Below are 17831 nucleotides of genomic sequence, written 5' to 3' on the forward strand. Positions count from 1 at the left end.
CTCGTGTCTCATTTGGATTAATTTATCTTTTGATCACCTTTTTTGTTTCTAAGATGTTGAACCGTGTACTTTGTATTTCATGTTGTGACTGACGTTAGGTTTGTTCCGAGTAGTTTGTTTTTAACGGCTAGTAGACATTTAAGTCTAAATGAGCGCCATGGTCCAATGAGGACAACCTCAAAGTCTTTAAGTGAAATATCTTGGTTAAATCACATAAGTATTTCCGCAATTACCAAAGTCCTCTCCCTTTGCCTCTCGGTCATGAACACATTGTTGAGAAGGTGCTGAAAGGTTTTAAAGGAGCACACTTGGATCAAAGAATTAAAGAGTTCCAGCGTTTATTTTATTTCATGATGCAATTCCCTCTTCAAGAGCAAGAAAGATTGTGTGGACGATAACTCTGACTGTGAAGAAACAAGTGTCTCTTTTTACTTCCCAAAAAGACAAGAGGTTGGAAAGACGAGGATTTAGAGAGCTAAGCCCCCCCACGTCCAGCTCAGGAAACACCGAGGCCCTCTGCTCTTCCTCTGCAGCGACGGCACTTAATCACACTCGCAGCGCTGTAATGGACTTCACATGCCTCGGCCCTTTCTTCTCCTCCTCCTCCGATCTGCTCGCTTCTGTCAGTGATGTAGGGTCACGCGTATGGGGAAACACCTTCCAAGGAGAAAAACACACATGCACTTTCACAACACTCACACACTCACACAGAGCTCCTCGCTGAGTGCTGAATTGTGAGAGAACGGCACATGCTGTAAGAGGAGAACTTGGATAGCAACATTTCTCAATACTGAAGGTAAGACATGCAAAAATAAGTTCTTTCTGGGGTGTTACTGAGAGTTTAGTATTTTTGAGACTGATACAGTTGTTTATTTTTAGTTTAGAACAGGAATTTGTAAATAATATTGGTTTTAGATCCAGTTTGCATGTGTGGCCTTTCTTTTTTCTTTTTAATTATAGGTTACCAAGTATAGTAGCAGACTGTCACACTGATTTAAAAAGAGACGATGAATCCCCTGCGCTAACATTCCTGTCAAAATATATTCTCTCAACCCTGACACTACAGACAAAACAGTCATTTAAGTGCAACATTTAGAAAGGAACTTAGCTTAAATCTGTATTTTAAGGTTTTGTGCATCTGTGTTTTTGAGAGAGCAGCTGTTGCATTTGATAAGCATTTAATTGGAAATATTCTTTTTTGGTTTTATAGCCTTAGAGAAAAATATCTGCTGGTTTATCTTTTTCTATGCGACTTCTGTAGCTCAAACAGTCCTATCATTATTTTTGAGGATCATTCTTTCCCAGAGCATGAAACCAGAGAACCAAAAGTTGTAACCTGTGATCTCTCTGACGTCAGTGCTGGTTCACAAAAAAAGAGGCAAATACTTTAGGGGGTAATTACATCTAAAAGGACCTTTATATTCTCCCAAAATTGTAAATTCTTCAGCAGATACTACGTCCTCACCCACAGACAGTCATATTCATCTCTGGAGGTTTAAAAGCACAGATGAAGGCCAAAGGACAAAATCAGACAGTCGGTCACATTCATAAACGAGCCTGTTTCTGTAACTGGTAAAAGCTATAACTTCACTAAAGTCCAGTAGCTTTACTTCTTAGTAGTTTGGAGTGTCACAGATCCCACTGCTGTGTTTGTAAATATCATAATAGATATGGCAAAATCGACATTGTTTTCCTCTTTTCTTCTAACTTCAAATAAACCCAATATGTAGGAAAGTATTTTAGCTGTAAGCCTTTCCTTTGTCACAAACTGAAGCTTACACATTGTAAAAAGAAAACATTAATGTTACACACACATGGAAATAGTTAAGTTTTTATATAAGTTCTAAGATTTTCTCTCTTTATATATTTTTAATATCAGGGAGTGCTTGTGTTGTATTATTGTCCTGCACAGCAGGATAATGACACAAAAGTATCTTATTTATATTAGCTATGCATAAGCCACTGTATATTACGCAGACTAAGAAATACAGCATTTTATTCTAGTGCCTAATATATGTTATTTCAATTTAATTGTGTTATGTTTATACGAGGTCTAACTTCCTGGTATTCTTGTAAAATCCTTTTTAAGAAGGTGAACAAGGTTAAAGATCCCCCCTAACCCTTTCAGGTGAGTCTCCCCATGACCTCACCTGGAAGAAAACATGCTTTTAGTCCTATTTAGAACTGGTGCACTTCAGCCTCTTGTGACTGAAACGAGTATTACAACAACGAACACTTGACCGATGATACTGACTAAAAAATCACCTGCAAAACTTTAATGAAAAAAAAAAAAGTAACTTTGAGACAATATCCTGGAAAAAACTTCTTTCCCCTGTTCTTACATCATATTTACAGGAGAGAAAACAATTTAGATCAGAACTAGAAAATATATCAGCAGTATGTATCACTTTCTCAGGGCTTCCATAGTTTCTCCCTCATTGTAAAGTCCAGAATATAAAAATGCCAATATTGTTAGTCTTGGTGTTTGTGCACTAAAGGTTTCATGTAGTGACAAACTGCATAGTCATTAGTTAATCTCAGTTTGGTCAGATTTGTCTTGTACACCTGCTTTTAATGTAAACCTCAGAACAGAAAGAATACATCTTCTCTGAGCCTCGTGCTTCTTTTCAAACAGCTCACCTCATGATTCATTCCTTTACCTGCCTCCACTGTTTAATTTAAGATTAGATCACCGCCTGTCGGCCACATTTCTGCTCTTTCTAAGCCCCACTCACTCAATATCTTAGCAAAATATCAAAATATGCCAGCGCAGGTTTAGACAATGATAACTAATAATATCTGTCGGTGTTGAAGCCAGGGGCAGAGAGCACGACGGTCCACACAAACCACAGCCAACAGTCCATTAGCGCAGAATGCTAACAGTCCGCCAGACTCTGGGAAACATCAGAACATTGTCAAGGTGTGTGTGTGTGTGTGTGTGTGTGTGTGTGTGTGTGTGTGTGTGTGTGTGTGTGTGTGTGTAAGGTAACACAGTTCAAAGAAAACATTAGAAGCCAAATGAAGATAAGCGATAAACATGTTTTCGATTAATGTTGAGATGTATGTTTGGAGCTTTGGCACAGTGTAATCATTTGTGAGCTCACTAGCCGGGCGGCCTGGAGTACGTCAGTCCCTCTCTGGTTATTATGACAACGTCTCTACAATGTGAACACTTATTTAATGCCACTCATACCCGGCTGTAACAGAGAGAGAAACAGGGAAATGTGCCAACTTTAAGCTGTTCTGTTCCTCAATGCTCTAATCTACATTTACACTTTTACATTTATGTGTTTGCCGGTTTGTTTCTGCATTTTGTTGTACTTAAAAGCCTTGAAGGAGATGGAATTGGCCCCACAATCCTCCGCTCCTGAACATTGAAGACACAGGAGAACCAGAGAGAAGGCACAGCAGAGATACAGAGGAAAGAAGAGTTAAAGATTTCTCCGTCAGCTGATTTGTGGAGCTCTAACATGGGATGAGCTCCTGACCTCAGTGACTTAAGGTATTTTTTTTTAGCATCCTCTCAATAATAAAACATTCTTTATCCGTCATAAAAGAAACCGCAGAAAGCATTGAAGAATAGTTCCTTTCAATATTACAATATTGCTGCATTTGAGTGTGGTCACATTGGACATACTTCTGAACCAGCTGCGCTTTTTTCTGAAGTTTGTTAGATTGTAATAAGCGATAACAGGCACGCTCCAAGTTAAACAGGATTCAACTCTGGTAACATCACAAAGTGTGACACAGGAAACAAACGGCCTGGATTTATTTAGCTGCCGATAATTAGGGATATCTCTGTAATGGAGAAGTACAGAACTAAATTGCTGGAGCACTCCTTTATCACCAGTGTGAGTGTTCACCTACTTATTTTACACCTTGTCAGCTCTTAACTTCTCACTGATCGTCTCTTTAGTTTTGACGCACAGATGTATAAATAAAGGTTGTTAATGTCTGTCAGTCTTCCAAGAACACTTGTGTTGCTTGCTTACACATTTCCGTGCTCACACATGCAGTACCTCTCTAAAGGAACTTCCTGTTTACGGCCAGCTGTGCACCAGTGTATCCTGACTGAGAGCCCGACCAGATCCTGGCCTGAGCTCTGACCCTCTAACCCTGGAGGGGCAGGGGGGGTCCACGGGGAGAAAATGCGGTGTACCACCCTCTTGGCCCTGCTGACGGGGGTCATGCTGTACCTGGTGATGGGAGCGCTTGTTTTCCGTACCCTGGAGTTCCCCAAGGAGAATTTGGCGTACGAAACATTGGTCGCTACCAAGAACACCTTTCTTGATAATAACTCCTGTGTCACCGAGCAGGACTTCCACAGGCTGGTGAAGGTATCTTTGGACACACTGTTGTTACGTAAACCCTCTCACTCTGACATACAGTATTTCTTCTGCTCTTCTGTTTCTGCTCTTTCTGATTTTACTAGACAAGGGACACAACACACATTTTATCTTCAATGTGCATCACTGATAGAATGCTTAGAAATCATAGAAAACAAAACACTTGTTAGAACTCCAGGACTTGAGTTTTAAAATACTCCTTACACTACATTACAAATACAAGCTGCTAATCGCTTTATCGGCATACTTTAAAAAAATTGAATACTTCACTACAACTACTTATTTTCAGGAAATTGTGTTTCATAAAGGGGATTTAAAGTGACATGGACTTGGCTACATTTTCTTCTACTTTCTGCTTCAGAGCCAAATATTTGTAACTTTTTACTCCACTACATTTTCTGACAGGTATAGTTACAAGATACTTTTCATGTTAATTTTTTAATAAAACAAATTTATGCATTGTGATCTCTTACAGAAGATCAGTGTCTAGTTGGCTCTAGTTTTTAGCAGTTTCACTAAGGTTTAATTTTAAAAGTCCAAAAATATACCGTATATCCAAGTTTGTGTAATTTTCTTCATTCCTCTCCTGTTAATGATCTTGTGACCCTTTTTAAGGGGGCCCGACCCCCAGGTTGGGAACCACTGCACTAAACTATCTTACCTTTTATATAAAGAAAGAAAAGTCCATCTTGACCTGCTGCAACAGTAAATTGCTCCTCTTGCATTGATGCATCGTATTCTTTTAAGGTCATTGTAGTCGTACTTTTACATAAATAATGGATCTGAATACTTTTTATTACTGATAAAAACTATGTAGCACAATCCAGCTTGTAGATAACATAACCCTTGTGCCTCACTTTAAAAAAAAGTTGCTTTGATGTCCTTAGAGGACAACAATCTCTTTGATGGTCTCTAGTTCACATAATGCCACTGTTGTTTTTATGAAAAACACAAAACCTTTATTATTTTCTGGATACTAAATACTCTGCAAATTATTTTTTCACAGTCTGGGATTTGTCAATGATTAGCCAAAATGATCGAACAATTTAAAATTAAAAAGACAAAAAATGTCCTTGAGTGAGACCCAAGGCTTAAGTCCCTGGATATCTAGCCTTTCTGTCTAAGATACCTACCTGTGTTGAATATAAATGTGCAGTTAAATAAATGACATCCCTCCCTGCAGGGAGTGGTGTCTGCGGTGGAGGCGGGCCTGGATGTGAACAACCTTCCTGTCAACTTCACCAGCCGCTGGGACCTGGCCTCCGCCTTCTTCTTCTGTGGTACCATCATTACCACCATAGGTAGGCGGGGACTCACCTTCAGGCACCACTTTAAAGATACTACGCATATAAAATGAAGAAGTGAAGATTACATTCCTGATATGTTGTGGAAATAATTAAAAGGAAACAAACTTTTTACAGAGAGCTTTTGTAATATTCAAAAGAGTTTAATTTGATCCTTTAATCATCTTGACAACCAAAACCTTGTGTTGATTGTTGGGTGCAGGAGACCGACTCTTTGATCTATTTAATCAAAGTGCAAATACCAGAAAATATATCTTTTAAAAAATAAATTCTCACATGGATTTGCAGTAGATCTGACTACAGACTGTAGATTTAGTTATAACAACGTTTTAAAGTAACTGAGCTGATCTGGAAGCAAACATTATCTCTTTGGTTGAAAACTAACTAACTACTTGCAGAGCTAAGTGGTAAACTGAAGGTAAAACGTTGGGTAAAAAAAATGACATGCTGGCCTTTTCTTTTTACATTCCTCTTTTATGATTCGTCAGCTTTTTGGTACCTAAACCAAAAATATTCAGACTTTTAAAGCTGTTTTAATCACATCTAAATTGGATTTACAGTATAAATGCAATTGCGGGAAAAAGTATTTTACGCCCGCAGAAACCTATGTATATTGAAGCTTTATGTCAAATGTATTACCAGCTGTTCATATTAACTTTGATTGTATGTTTTGATGATGATTATATCATGCTAAGCTAGCTCCAGTCCGCTCCACGTCTGGTGTTAGACGCCACGAGACAACAATATATGACGACTGCATTGTTTCCTTTCAAATATTCAAATATGTTTGAGTTACAGTATGTGAGTGATCGTGAAGATGAAACACTGTTCATGTACATGGACTGTAAATTGAAGTTACTGATATGAAAGGAGTCTCTTCAGATGTTGCATATATATAACTTTTGTAAATAGCTGAAGGTCCTTATGTTGCTTCATTGTGTTTTGATTTGATTTGATTTGGTGTTTTTTATATTTTTTAACAGGTTTTGGGAACCTGTCTCCTCGGACACGGTACGGCCAGTTGTTCTGCGTGTGCTACGCCCTGGTGGGCATCCCCATGTTTGGTATACTGCTCGCTGGAGTGGGTGACCACATGGGCACAGTGCTGCGGAGAGCTGTGGCCAAGATTGAAACTCTTTTCCTGGTGAGAGTGGTCTGTCCTGCCCAGGAACAGTTGCATACAGTAGTGTGTTAATTACCGTGTTAAGTATTCGCTATCATTCACGCTGCTCTGTATTTGCCGTTATCTTTCTCTCTCTCAGAAGCGTAAGGTCCGGCCGACTACTGTGCGTGTGATCTCAGCCGTTCTCTCCATCCTGATTGGTTGTCTGATCTTCCTCGCTGTGCCAACAGTCGTGTTTCAGAAGGTGGAGGACTGGTCATTTCTGGAGTCACTCTACTTTGTGGTCATCACTCTCACCACCGTTGGCTTCGGGGACTACGTACCAGGTACTGACACAAGCACGCAACACACAACAATTTTCTCACAAGCTCATGTATTAATTCAAACCGTGCAGACAGCAGGTCGGTCAAGAGCAAATGTCTTTTTATTTTATTTATATATCTTTCTTCTTGTGAAACATTGTATAATTTCATATTTTTGGCCACTTCAAATCATTCAACTAAAACAGTCTTATAATTGAAAATGACTAAATTTAACTGCTACCACCATCATAGACATGCGCCTTGTGATGACTAAACTTTGGAATAAACACTGCTTTGTTTGTAAATGTTATGACTAATCTTCACATCTACGGGAAATTTTTAATTGGGGGCTTTTACGTTGAAAACGGCCAAGCCATCGACCCATTTCAGATATCTACTTTTGCCACCCCCTACACATGGGCAAAGTTTCACGAGTTTTCGAGCATCCCAAGCACCCCAAATATGCTGTCAAAGACTACAAATAATAATAATAATAATAATAATAATAATAATAATAATAATAATAATAATAATAATAGGTCCTCCGCTCCGACGTTGTTGGTACTCAGGCCCCAATAAAACTTTAGAGTGATGCACTTCAGTATAATCTGCCATCTGTCTTCACTCCAGTATGAAACTGCAGTGATGGTGAATCAGAGGAGTCCGATCAGCTGCAGCGTGAAATCAATAACTGATATCCAGTAAGGGGGCGTGTCGGCTGGGAAAAGACTTCTGTGAAGGCTTCCCTCGTGTATCCTCGCTCCTCCGAGCAGAAATAAGAGCTTTGGGACGGTCCTCAAGATGGCGCACCAGAACGACTTCCGGGTTAGGCGAGGAGCGAGGAAATATTAACTAAGAGACTTTGGATGTACCCCATGACTTTTTATGACTTTTAAAATAAAATGACTTGTTTTAATGACATACTATACTGTGACTTTTTTATGATATACCACTGAATGGAGAAGTTATGTGCTCATAAAACAAATCTCAAGGACTGCCTTCTTTCATCTACGTAACATTGTAAAAATAAGACACATCCTGTCTCAAAATGATGCAGAAAAACTAGTCCATGCATTTGTTACTTCAAGGCTGGATTACTGCAACTCATTGTTATCAGGTTGTCCCAAAACGTCACTTAAGACTCTTCAATTGATCCAAAATGCAGCGGCACGTGTATTGACAAGAACAAGGAGACGGGATCATATTACTCCTGTATTAGCTGCTCTGCACTGGCTCCCGGTAAAATACAGAATAGAATTCAAAATCCTTCTCCTGACTTACAAATCAATTAATGGTCAGGCTCCAGCATATTTTAAAGATCTCATGGTACCTTATAAACCAACTAGAGCATTGCGCTCCCAGACTGCAGGGTTACTTGTAGTTCCTAGAGTCTCTAAGAGTACAATGGGAGCCAGAGCCTTCAGCTATCAAGCTCCTCTCCAGTGGAACCAGCTTCCAGTTTGTGTTCGGGAGGCAGACACACTCTCCACATTTAAGAGTAGGCTAAAGACTTTCCTTTTTGATAAAGCTTATAGTTAGGGCTGGCTCAGGTTTGCCTTGGATCAGCCCCTAGTTATGCTGCTATAGGCTTAGACTGCCGGGGGACACCTCCCTGCTCTCCTCCTTCTCTTCCTCTCTCCTCCCCTCCCTCTCTTCTTCTCCCTCTCTATCTGTATGAATTTATGTAAATGTATGTTACTAACTCATCATCCGGGGCATCATCCTGGAGTTTCTGTGTCTCTCATGTGGCAGGTTGCCACTGATAAAGTTTACGTCAGGATCAGGAATCGTGGCTGCGCCTGCTGACCTGGTCCTGCTGGACACCGGGAAGCCTTTTTGACATTTTTCTGGATTCATCCATAATTTCTGTCAAATGTTGTATTTGTACTATGTTGTTTATTCTGTACACACGACATCTATTGCACGTCTGTCCGTCCTGGGAGAGGGATCCCTCCTCAGTTGCTCTCTCCTCAGTTTCTTCATTTTTCCCCCTTTAATTATGGGGTTTCTTTTAGGAAGTTTTTCCTTGTGCGATGCGAGGGTCTAAGGACAGAGGGTGTCGTATCCTGTACAGTCTGTAAGCACACTGAGACAAATGTGTCATTTGTGATATTGGGCTATATAAATAAATTTGATTTGATTTGATGTGCAAAACTTGTTCATGGGTGTTAATGTGGGCATTGCTTAAGGTGTCTGTGAGAGAGTTGTGGGACATTGGTCTGGTGGACAGAGCGATTATTCATCATCCAGGACCCCATGTTGATGCTATGTCTCCCTACCTGCTCCAGGACTGTTCTGTATTAGACTCTGACCTCTATTCATTGTGAGGGGGCAACAGAAAGGGGAACACTGCATCTCTATGGGGATCAGTGGAACATTGCATTAAAAGGCCCACTTTCTCTGTGTCCAGGTGGTGGTCGTGAAGGTGGCTGGTTCTTCAAGCCTCTGGTGTGGTTGTGGATAGTGTTTGGTCTCGCCTACTTTGCCTCCATCCTCACCATGATAGGTAACTGGCTGAGGGTGCTGTCTAAGAGGACCCGCGCTGAGGTGAGAGATGTATGATAGAGAGGAAGAGCTGCATTTAAAGCGATACTTCAAATCTTTTGAAGTGGGGTTGTATGAGATACTTTTAATTTATAGTCAGTGTATACAATACATGGTGGTCGCCACACCCCCAGTTTGGAGAAACAGGCAGGAGTTACTTCACAGAAGCTAAGGAATGTACTACAAAAATATCCCTTTTCACCACTTTACCTTGCAGTCAGAAAGCCCTTTCTGACAGGGAACTGAAGCTGCTATCCATGTTCTCTTCACAGCCACCAGACTCACTTGGCGAGAGCATAGATAACGGCTGTAAACGGCAAGGTAAAGCAGTGAAAATATTCTAAACATAGAGTAAACTAGTTAACGTTAAGTTTTGCTGCTGCCCCCTTCCAGAGCAGTACAATGCTTTACTTCCATGTCTGTTCTCCTGTCTGTTTCACCAAACAGTAGACGTACTGAAGGCCATCTACTGTAGGTAATACATTGACTATGGATAAGTACTTCAAAGCAACCCCACTTCAAAAAATAGGAACTATTGTTTAGAGGGTCATCTTTGGTCTCATGTCTCTCTCAGATGGAGGAGTTGAGGGCCCACGCTACAGACTGGACCCAGAACATCCAGAACATGTCCATGGACTTCCGCATCCCAAACCCTCTTGAGTTCAACGACCCTTTCCTCCTGCAGCGCCGGCGCTGGAAACGTAGTGAGCGTCGCCGCATCCGTCGGGGGGGCGAGTGCACTCTGGGATACATGGCCCGTGGAGGATCTGAAAATGGACACCTGCCAAACCGCTGGGCCAGCCTCTCCCGCTCCATGAGCCGGCTCGACGCCCATTCCTCTCTTGAGAGGGCGTTGGTGGCCAAGTCCAGGCCACGGGTCAGTGCTGGAGGTGGAACAGTCCCGAGAGCAGGGCCTGCATGGAGAGTTGACCCTCCTTTGGGTCCGCAGTTGGAGGGCAGGTCACTTCCTCACCTGCTGGCCCGCTCATTCTCCCTCCCTGTGGCCTGCTCCACCATAGAACTGGACGCACCAGGTGCAGCTACGCAGGGAGGATCTCTCTCTGGGTCTGAGTCTCCTTTTGACTCCAGATCAGACGTCTCCTCGGTCTCCTCATCCTTTTTGGTGCTTCATAAGTCGCAGCCATGCCATACAGTCCACAACATGGAGGAGGGAGGAGCGAGAGCCGCAGACATGAAGACGGCACAAGAGAAGGACAAACTGATTCCAGCAGAGAAAAGTGTATTTGTAGCCAACAATAGCCACAGACGTTCACCTGCTCCTGTTTTGCGTTCTCGCTTCACCCCTCTTCGTCCTTCTTATCATCCTTCTCGCAATCCAATCCACCTTCCCTCCCCTCCCCTCCATGCCGCCTCCGTACCAAGCTGCCAGCTGCTGGATTTCTTTGGAGAGAACCTGGCGTACATCGACGAGTCCTCAGACACTCTGAGTGACCGTGCTCAGCCAGGAGGAAGCGAGGAAAGAAGGAGACGGCCACGAAAGCCCAAAAGGAGGATTATTAGGAGGCAGCTGTCGCACAGGTGGAGCCCCCCGCAGGTGAGGAAGCCCAACAGTGACATGCAGCCGCCGTCAAATCCCCCCACACCACCGCCAGACTCCTCTCTTTCAGATGTGCCCAGATCGGAGAACCAGGCAGGTTCATCTCCGACACTCTGACAGCCACTCACAAGTGACAGAACATAAAGCTGTGGGTTTACAGCAGATTTGACACTCCGACCACTTAGAACGTACAGTATAAAGGCACGTGCAAATCTCGCCATCATGAATATAGCTGAAGTTCAGGATATTTTTTAGTATTTAAGATAAGCCTCACAAAGTCAGCCCACAAGTTTTGCTTTGATACTTTGTGATCCGACAGATGATTGACAACTGCTTCCCTTCAGACATGAGGATGATAAGACATTAACATATCGTACTGCATCATTTACTGATCTTTGCTTCCGTTTTTCAAACAGTGAACGAGACTAAGAGTCTGCAGCCACGCAAACGGTTCTGTGAGAATTTACTGAAGCGAATTTCATCTGACTAACTATTTCTTCTTAAAAATCATCTGAGCCCAATTATGCCTGGAAGACTCGATGTCCTTAATAATCAAGCAGGTCCCAGTGAGCTTTGATAAACTAAACGGGCACTTTGGCAATTACCAGAAATACGTTACACAAGTGTGCCTGTTCGGACAAACTTTTCATACCATATTAAAGGGCGACGTGAATGTCTGTACAAAATATTACGCCCATCCATCCAGAAGTGGTTGAGATATTTCAGCCGGGACTAAAGTTGGTAAAACGACCAACATTGTGACCTATGTTTTTCTCAAAGACATTTTTGATAAAGTTGTTTGCCTTCCAAACAAGGGAATCATGCTTCCCTTTAAAATCGACCACACCTGGTGCGTAAACTGTTGGTCACAGGTTTCAGTGGTTTAGAGACTCTCTGAGTCACATCATTATCCAGATGGCATTACACAGAATTATCTACTTTGATTTGTCTTCCAATCGAGCTCCACTGATTCTCGGGAGACATATTCAGCACTAACTCAGATGTAATTTGGCTTTTTGATGCAAACTGATGTATAGCTTTAAAACCAGTGCAGACACAAATATTACCCTTTTACGAAATACAACATTAAAAGGGAAAAGGAACAGGGGACAAGAGCAGAGGAGTTTTTTTACACAGACATTTATTTAAAAAGTGTGACTTGTTAAGGACGTCATCTACAAATAAAAACACGCGATGCATCAGGATCTGGGTAGTTTACCACTTCGGCTAAGAACATTGCAACCCTGAAGTGGGTGGAGAACAACAGTACATTATTAGCAAAGCACAGCAGTGCCATCATTCACCCTCAGCGTGTGTGTCAGTGTGTGATGTCATACAAGACAACTGAGAACTTTCTTCATGATTTAAAGGGACAGTTCACCCCCAATTCAAAATACAATATTTCCTCTTATCTGTAGTGCTATTTATTAATCTAAATGGTTTTGGTGTGAGTTGCCTAGTGTTAGAGATATCAGCCATAAAGATTTCTGTCTTCTCTCGATTATAATGGAACTAGATTGTACTCTGCTTTTGGTGCACAGTTTCATGTAGGAACAATTTTCTTTCCACCGAACTAGAGCTGCCAACCTTAATAAATAGTTCCTACATGAAGCTGCTCACAACAAGGTCTGTGGATTATCTTGAGTAACCGGGTCATGATTTCTGGAAAGAGACATTGCTGTTTATTTTAGCTCTTTGAGCACCATCGAGTGCCATCCAGTGCCATTACATTGGAGAGAAGGCAGACATCTCTACGGCCGATGTCTCCAACACTCAGCAACTCCACCAAAACAATATAGATCGTAAAATAGCACTACAGGTAAGAGGAAAAATATATATTTTTTAATTTTGGGGTGAATTGTCCCTTTAACCGTCCAGTTGTTTGAGGGATGAAGCAGGTGGTTCAAACTGCTCTTGAATGTTTTAAGGGTTAAAAAGGGTGAAAGTCAGACCAAGGTACTGTCCACTCTTTTGTATTAAAACTTTTGTGCACCGTGAAAAGCATCTTTGTGTGCTCGCCTTAGATACAAGTGTTCAGCGGGCTACTAAAGCAAAGCTAAAGTTACTTTAAAGGTTTGTGGCGTTAACCAACTATAATATCAAGTGTCCTTAAAGGTTGAGTGTGGAGGATTTAGTGGCATCTAGCAGTGAGGTTGCAGATTGCAACTAACTAGCAGCTCACTCCTCCCTTTCCAAAGGGTTGGAGAACTACGGCGGCCTTCAGGTAACGTAAAAACATGTAAGGCCCTCTGTGGAGCCAGAGTTTGGTTTGTTTGTTGAGCTACTGTAGAAACATGGCGCTGCAACATAGCAGACTCTCTCTCTATGTAAATATAAAGGGCTCATTCAAAGGTAACGGACACGCAACAATTCTTAGTTTCATGTGATTATACACTATATATTTCATCTTTGCCAAATAAAATTCCACTGAATCCTACACACTGGTCCTTTTAAAGAACTGTTAGTTCTGCTTGTGACCACTTTTCCTCTTGGCTGATACGGTTTGTTAGTGTTTTATTATTTTTAAAGACTCTACCCCTCTGCGACATAAATAACTGTGCAGATTTTTAAACTTGTGTACACATCTTTCGAGTACTATTTGTCCTCAGTTGAACCCTGTTAGATGCCTCAAGGTGACACATTAAAGTTATGATTACCAGACTTCTTCTAACGCACACTGCTATTTGACATTAACCATAACAGAGCTCGTCTGTGCAGATGCCTGTGTTTTGTTTTTTTCATCATTGTGATGACTTTCAGTAACATATCAAGTAATACACCTTGCACTGCAGCTAGATTCTCGCACGATCACATATATCACGAAAATCCATCTTGTCAGGCATCAAGTAATGTTTGAGTGTGAACCACTTGTGTCCTGACCAATCAGCGTCTTCCATGCCTGTGAGGAGCTACTGGCAGCTACGGGATTGGTTTGTGAAAACAACAATGGCGGCTCCTAAAGAGGTTAGCATACATGTGGAAATATCAGTTATATCATAACTAGAGAGTATTTCTTCATTGATAAAGGAGCAAATAATGGCACTGAAGGCTTTTCTCTTCTCCAGACTGGCTTTGGTAAGAGTTTGATTGACAGATGTTTTAACCAATCACCTGCCTGGTCTTTTCAATTTCCAATGACTGCTTGGAAATGTTTTTTTTAGGAAATACATGTATTTAACACATTTGTTAGACCTCAAGGACCCACACAATGATACAAGCAACAGTGGTGAGTAAAGAAATCTCCAAAGTGCACCTTTAACTTGTACAAAGCCTGTAGTGCCTTTGTGATGTTGAGTGATAAAAACCAAACCCGTGTCCCAATTTCATCCCACACATCTAAGCTGTTTTTGAGTGTGTTCTCCCTGGAATTTCAAATTTCAGTATGGGCAAAACAGTTAGTATTCATACTATAAAACAATTTTTTTTAAATGTGCTGTTGTATGTAGACTTCTTTTCCCACAATGCAATGCAAAAAGGAAATCCAGGCTGTATTTGTAGCTGGAAAGAAAATCATAAATTTACAAAAAAGTAAATTGTGATGGACAGCGCCTGAAAGATCTTGGAAAACAAACAAACAAAAGACTAGTAAATAATACACACTGTAAACAATTAATGTTCAGTATAAAATTGCAGTCTGTTGTTAGTCGTCAGCTGGAGAGCAGGAGATGTGAAATGACCTGAACCCTGAAAGTCCTGAATGAACTCGGCTCTTGGTGGATAAACTTTAAGTTCCTGCTTACTCAGACCCAGGATATACTACAAGAGGCCATCGCGGCGGCATTCTGCCCCCCACCAGGGCCAAAAATAAGTAGCTGACTGAATCCAAACTCGGCGCCCACATATTTTGTCATTTATTGACAGAGGGCTGGAAGGAGAAAGATATTCACATGGCAACGTACTCGAGTGCTGACCACGACCCATCAGTAATGTTGTGTATGAGTCTTAGTTCTGACCTACAAAAGGATGTTTTTACGCTCAGTTTCTTTTTTCTTCATACACAAAAAATAAAGAAGGCGGATATTTGAATTGTGGCTCACTGATGACTCAGACTAAATATGTGGTGTTAAACTCTAAATTAAATTTCAGATTTGTGTTTCAAACTGCATGATTGACTTGACGCTGTTTGTAAACTGTAAGAAGCTCAAATTAACGGCCCTCTGGTATAGTCCATGATTAGCAACAACATTGATTGTTGACCTTGACATTCATAATACAGCAGCAATGCCTCTAGAAACCAGACAGAAATATGTATGTGTCACAAAGGGCAAACATGAGAAAATGGCTCAATTAAATAAACAATAAAATAGTAAAAACTAAAATGTTTCCTGATATAATTCAATGCATGCTTTGATTCTGTCATCTGTGGGACAAAAAATGGTGGTTTTAATGAGTTTCAATGGGGACATGTTTGCCCCAAGGGTCTGAGTGTCTGTGTTATAGACTTATTATAGGAGCTGAGGTTGAACTTCCAAAATTCGAGAAAAAAACAAACCAAAAACTCACACCCTTGCCAAAATGACCGACACTGTTCTCTGTCTGAGGTGATTTCAACAGTTGCAGTAAGTTCAGCTCGATACAGATATAATTAACTATCAACAAACACGATTTCATGTCACATTTGACTTTAAATCCAATCAGCCTGCCATGAATCCCAAAAGAAAACAGAAATGTCGCCCTCCTGTGTTTATAAACAGGACAGCCAGGCCTCTGTGGGTTTGGCCTCCGGGCTGTTTCGTCCCACTCAAGTACAGCTTTAAGTTTGACTGCTGGGAGAATATGGTTTCAATATTGCTGAGGCCACAGATCGGTATCTTCTGTTTACTCCTGTGTCTCATTACCTGCTACGCTGCTTGTATAACTTTTTATTTTGCGTTTATGGTGTCCTGTTGCCCTGCAAGAGCTATATTTTCATTTAACTGCCAGAAATAAACAGGAACAATTTCAATCTAGTTGTGTGTGACGAATAAAGTCTCGTCCAAACCTGTAATGTGAGCTATATATGACACAGGCCACAAGGTCCATGTGAGAAAGACAGAAATGCTTTTTTGTCATCCTAAACCTTCCATCCCAAGAACCGTTTACAACCGTTATCAAGGGCTCTTACATTTTTTGGTCAGTATGAGAAGAACTAGAGCCATGAAGAGGCCGGATGTATGGAAGTCTGTGAGTGTGTGTACACTCCCTCTCAAGGTCAAAGGCACGGACGTGTGTGTGTGTGTGAGCGGGGGTCGATAGACTTCCCTCCCAAGGACAGTGGGACCCAGTGTGAGACAGAGCAAGGCGCTGTACAGTGGGATAAGTGCAGGTTGGATATAGCAAGGGGTAGTTAAGTGGAAAAGACTAACAGATGCTGGGGCTAGTTTACTCGGGGGGGAGGGAGCCTCACCACAGCCCGAGGACTAGCACCCCGACACACACACACACACACACACACACACACACACACACACACACACACACACACACAAGGCTGAATACTTACTGTGGCTTAGAAAAACAGTTTTACTGCAATGGCTGGAGAACAGTTTGTATCTCTTTAAGTTATTTTAACAGTCACTCGGACGAAACACTCAAAGGATCAGTTTATCAAAATTACAAACAATAAACAAAGTACCTGTAGAGGCATCTAGTGGTGGAAAGCAACTTAAGTACAATAGTAGTACTTCTACTCCACTACAGTCCACAGGAAAATACTTTTAACTCCACTACATTTACTGTATTTCAAAGCTTTAGTCACTTTGCAGATTTATTAATAATACAAAATATAATCAACAAATAAATGATGATGTATTATTATAGGATACAATAAGACCTTATAGCTACCTAGCAGTATACAAATTAAAATTAGCTTCACATTTAGCAGCTGCAACATCAAAGTGATGAACACATAAATGCATCAACAATTATGATTTTGGTACTTTAAGTTCATTTTAATGCTAATACCTTTGTACTTTTACTGAAGTAATATTTGAATGCAGGACTTGATACTTGAAATATATGTTGCTGCTCATACTTCTGCACTTCTACTTAAGATTATGAATGCAGGACTTGTACTTGTACTTGTAGGTATTGCTACTTTAACTTAAGTTAACGTTTTGAATACTTTTTCCAAAACTGATGATCGTTACATCATCCGGGAGAGTCCTGTGTTTCTATGTTGAGCAACACTGAGGAAGAATTGAATTGGGAATTCAGAATGAAGAAAAAAACCTCTTTAAAAGCTTCTCCACCTCCGCAACTCTATATAATGTTGTTTTTAAAAAACAACTGCCAGCCAATCAGAAACCAGATATAACTTCAGTAAATGCATGAAAACCACTGGCTCAGTCCACGACCGGATGTTGTTGTTGTGAAGACCTTGCAATTGTCAGACTGGACCACTTCCTTGCGAACACCCCCATCACAATCACAATAAAAGGCAGGGAATATTGTCTGTGCTATCCCGAATGACCTCACCAGACACACACACACACACACACACACACACACATTCACACAGTCGCTCTCTTCCACACACACACACACAGTCGCTCTCTTCCACACACACACACACACACACACACACACACACACACACACACCCGCACACACACACACACACACCACACACACACACACACACACACACACACACACACACACACTCACACATAG

The 17831-nt window shown here is 41.3% G+C and overlaps 1 protein-coding gene across 1 annotated transcript; it reads left to right on the top strand.

Annotated features, from left to right (window-relative positions):
• Positions 1-4126: 4126 nt before the first annotated feature.
• Positions 4127-12013, top strand: kcnk4a (potassium channel, subfamily K, member 4a). The gene is made up of 6 exons (XM_029442181.1): positions 4127-4337; positions 5530-5647; positions 6634-6794; positions 6913-7099; positions 9486-9622; positions 10194-12013. The coding sequence occupies exons 1-6, from the start codon at positions 4149-4151 to the stop codon at positions 11292-11294; spliced, it is 1893 nt and encodes a 630-aa protein (XP_029298041.1). The 5' UTR covers positions 4127-4148; the 3' UTR covers positions 11295-12013.
• The last annotated feature ends 5818 nt before the right edge of the window (positions 12014-17831 follow it).

The sequence above is a fragment of the Cottoperca gobio genome, chromosome 10 (assembly GCF_900634415.1).
Source record: "Cottoperca gobio chromosome 10, fCotGob3.1, whole genome shotgun sequence".
Classification (NCBI taxonomy): domain Eukaryota; kingdom Metazoa; phylum Chordata; class Actinopteri; order Perciformes; family Bovichtidae; genus Cottoperca; species Cottoperca gobio.

Excerpts from the sequence above, each read along its gene's own strand:
- kcnk4a (XM_029442181.1), top strand. The coding sequence starts at position 4,149 with ATGCGGTGTACCACCCTCTTGGCCCTGCTGACGGGGGTCATGCTGTAC. Across the intron at positions 5,648-6,633 it reads TACCATCATTACCACCATAG|GTTTTGGGAACCTGTCTCCT; the intron begins GTAGGCGGGGAC and ends ATTTTTTAACAG. Across the intron at positions 9,623-10,193 it reads CTAAGAGGACCCGCGCTGAG|ATGGAGGAGTTGAGGGCCCA; the intron begins GTGAGAGATGTA and ends TGTCTCTCTCAG.